General features: G+C 54.3%; 1 protein-coding gene across 1 annotated transcript in view; it reads right to left on the reverse strand.

Moving 5' to 3' along the window:
- The window catches only part of KIF13A (kinesin family member 13A), a 285,225-nt gene that overhangs the window by 98,331 nt on the left and 185,206 nt on the right, over positions 1 to 1,688 (reverse strand). Inside the window, 1 exon segment of the mRNA XM_023737492.1 lies at positions 1,242 to 1,495. Coding sequence (XP_023593260.1) covers positions 1,242 to 1,495 — 254 coding nt within the window.

A 1,688-nucleotide genomic window follows, 5' to 3' on the forward strand; every position in this document is an offset into this window, starting at 1 on the left:
AAACCCTACAGGGCAGTTCTACTCTGTCCCATAGGGTCACTATGAGTCCGAATTGACTCGACGGCAATGGGCTTGGTTTTGGTTTTTGACCCTTACTTCATAGGAAAAGGACTACCTTTGAACATCAACATCTGGAGTCCTTTTTCATCACCTCAGAAATGACACAGGGGACACACTACAAGGATGCTACTAAAGATGACCTAAAATGTATGCACACTGATACTGCCGTCCCTGCTTTCCTGGAGTCCTGGCTGGGGCAAACAGTTAACACGCTCAGCTGCTAACCAAAAGGTTGGAGATTCGAGTCCACCCAGAGCTGCCTTGGAAGAAAATCCTGATGATCTACTTCCAAAAAAGCAGCCACTGAAAACCCTATGGAGCACAGGTCTGCTCTGACACACACGGGGTCGCCATGAGTCCTGTGGAGCACAGGTCTGCTCTGACACACATGGGGTCTCCATGAGTCCTATGGAGCACAGGTCTACTCTGACACACGTGGGGTCGCCATGAGTCCTGTGGAGCACAGGTCTACTCTGACACGCATGGGGTCGCCATGAGTCCTGTGGAGCATATTCTACTCTGACACACACGGGGTCGCCATGAGTCCTGTGGAGCACAGGTCTACTCTGACACGCATGGGGTTGCCATGAGTCCTGTGGAGCATATTCCACTCTGACACACACGGGGTCACCGTGAGTCCTGTGGAGCACAGGTCTGCTCTGACACACACGGGGTTGCCATGAGTCCTGTGGAGCATATTCTACTCTGACACACATGGGGTCACCATGAGTCCTATGGAGCACAGGTCTACTCTGACACACACGGGGTCGCCGTGAGTCCTATGGAGCACAGGTCAACTCTGACACACGAGGTCACCACGAGTCCTGTGGAGCATATTCTACTCTGACATACACGGGGTAACCGTCAGTCCTACGGAGCACAGGTCTGCTCTGACACACACGGGGTCGCCATGAGTCCTATGGAACACAGGTCTACTCTGACACACATGGGGTTGCCATGAGTTGGAGCCGACTCAATGACAACTGGTTAAAGGGTAGGCAGGCAGGCTTTAACAACTACCCCTAAAGTACACGTACTTTGAATGGACAGCATCTTTGAAAGGAAAAGCCAACTGCTGGCAATCCCGATGTGGGACTAAACCTTCCCTTCTTTGCAAGGCTTGGCCCCCTCTCATGCCTCACAAGTCCTTCCCCTAAAGTCGCCCAGGTTGCCGCTCTTACCTCTCCTCTGCCCACTGGGTCACCTTCTGCTGGGCTGTCTGGCTGCTGTAGGCCAGGCGGTCAGGGCCGCTGCTCTGGGGCTGCCTCTCAGGGGAGAGCTGCTGGCGGAGCTGCTCCAGCTCCCGCTCGTACATCAGCCGCTGTTCCTCAAGAGCGCTCCTCTTCTCTTCCAGGTACTGTCTCTCCAGGACCTGAACCACATTTTGAACTGGGTCTGGTGAGCCGAGACAAGGTGAGGCATCTGTCAGTGCTGGCTACCCCAGGCATCTGCGTCCCACTGCCAGCCCATCAGGGCCTCCCCCAGCGAGAACCAGCTCCTCCTGCAGAATCCAGCCCTTCAAGATGCCTTCCATGAGAGGCCTGAGAGGCCCGTCAGACAACATCACCTCGGTTTTCTTTTTACTAACATTTTAGATAAACGTCTCGTCCATAAGCGTTCCCCACATC

Source organism: Trichechus manatus, unplaced genomic scaffold (assembly GCF_000243295.1).
Source record: "Trichechus manatus latirostris isolate Lorelei unplaced genomic scaffold, TriManLat1.0 scaffold00103, whole genome shotgun sequence".
Classification (NCBI taxonomy): Eukaryota; Metazoa; Chordata; class Mammalia; order Sirenia; family Trichechidae; genus Trichechus; species Trichechus manatus.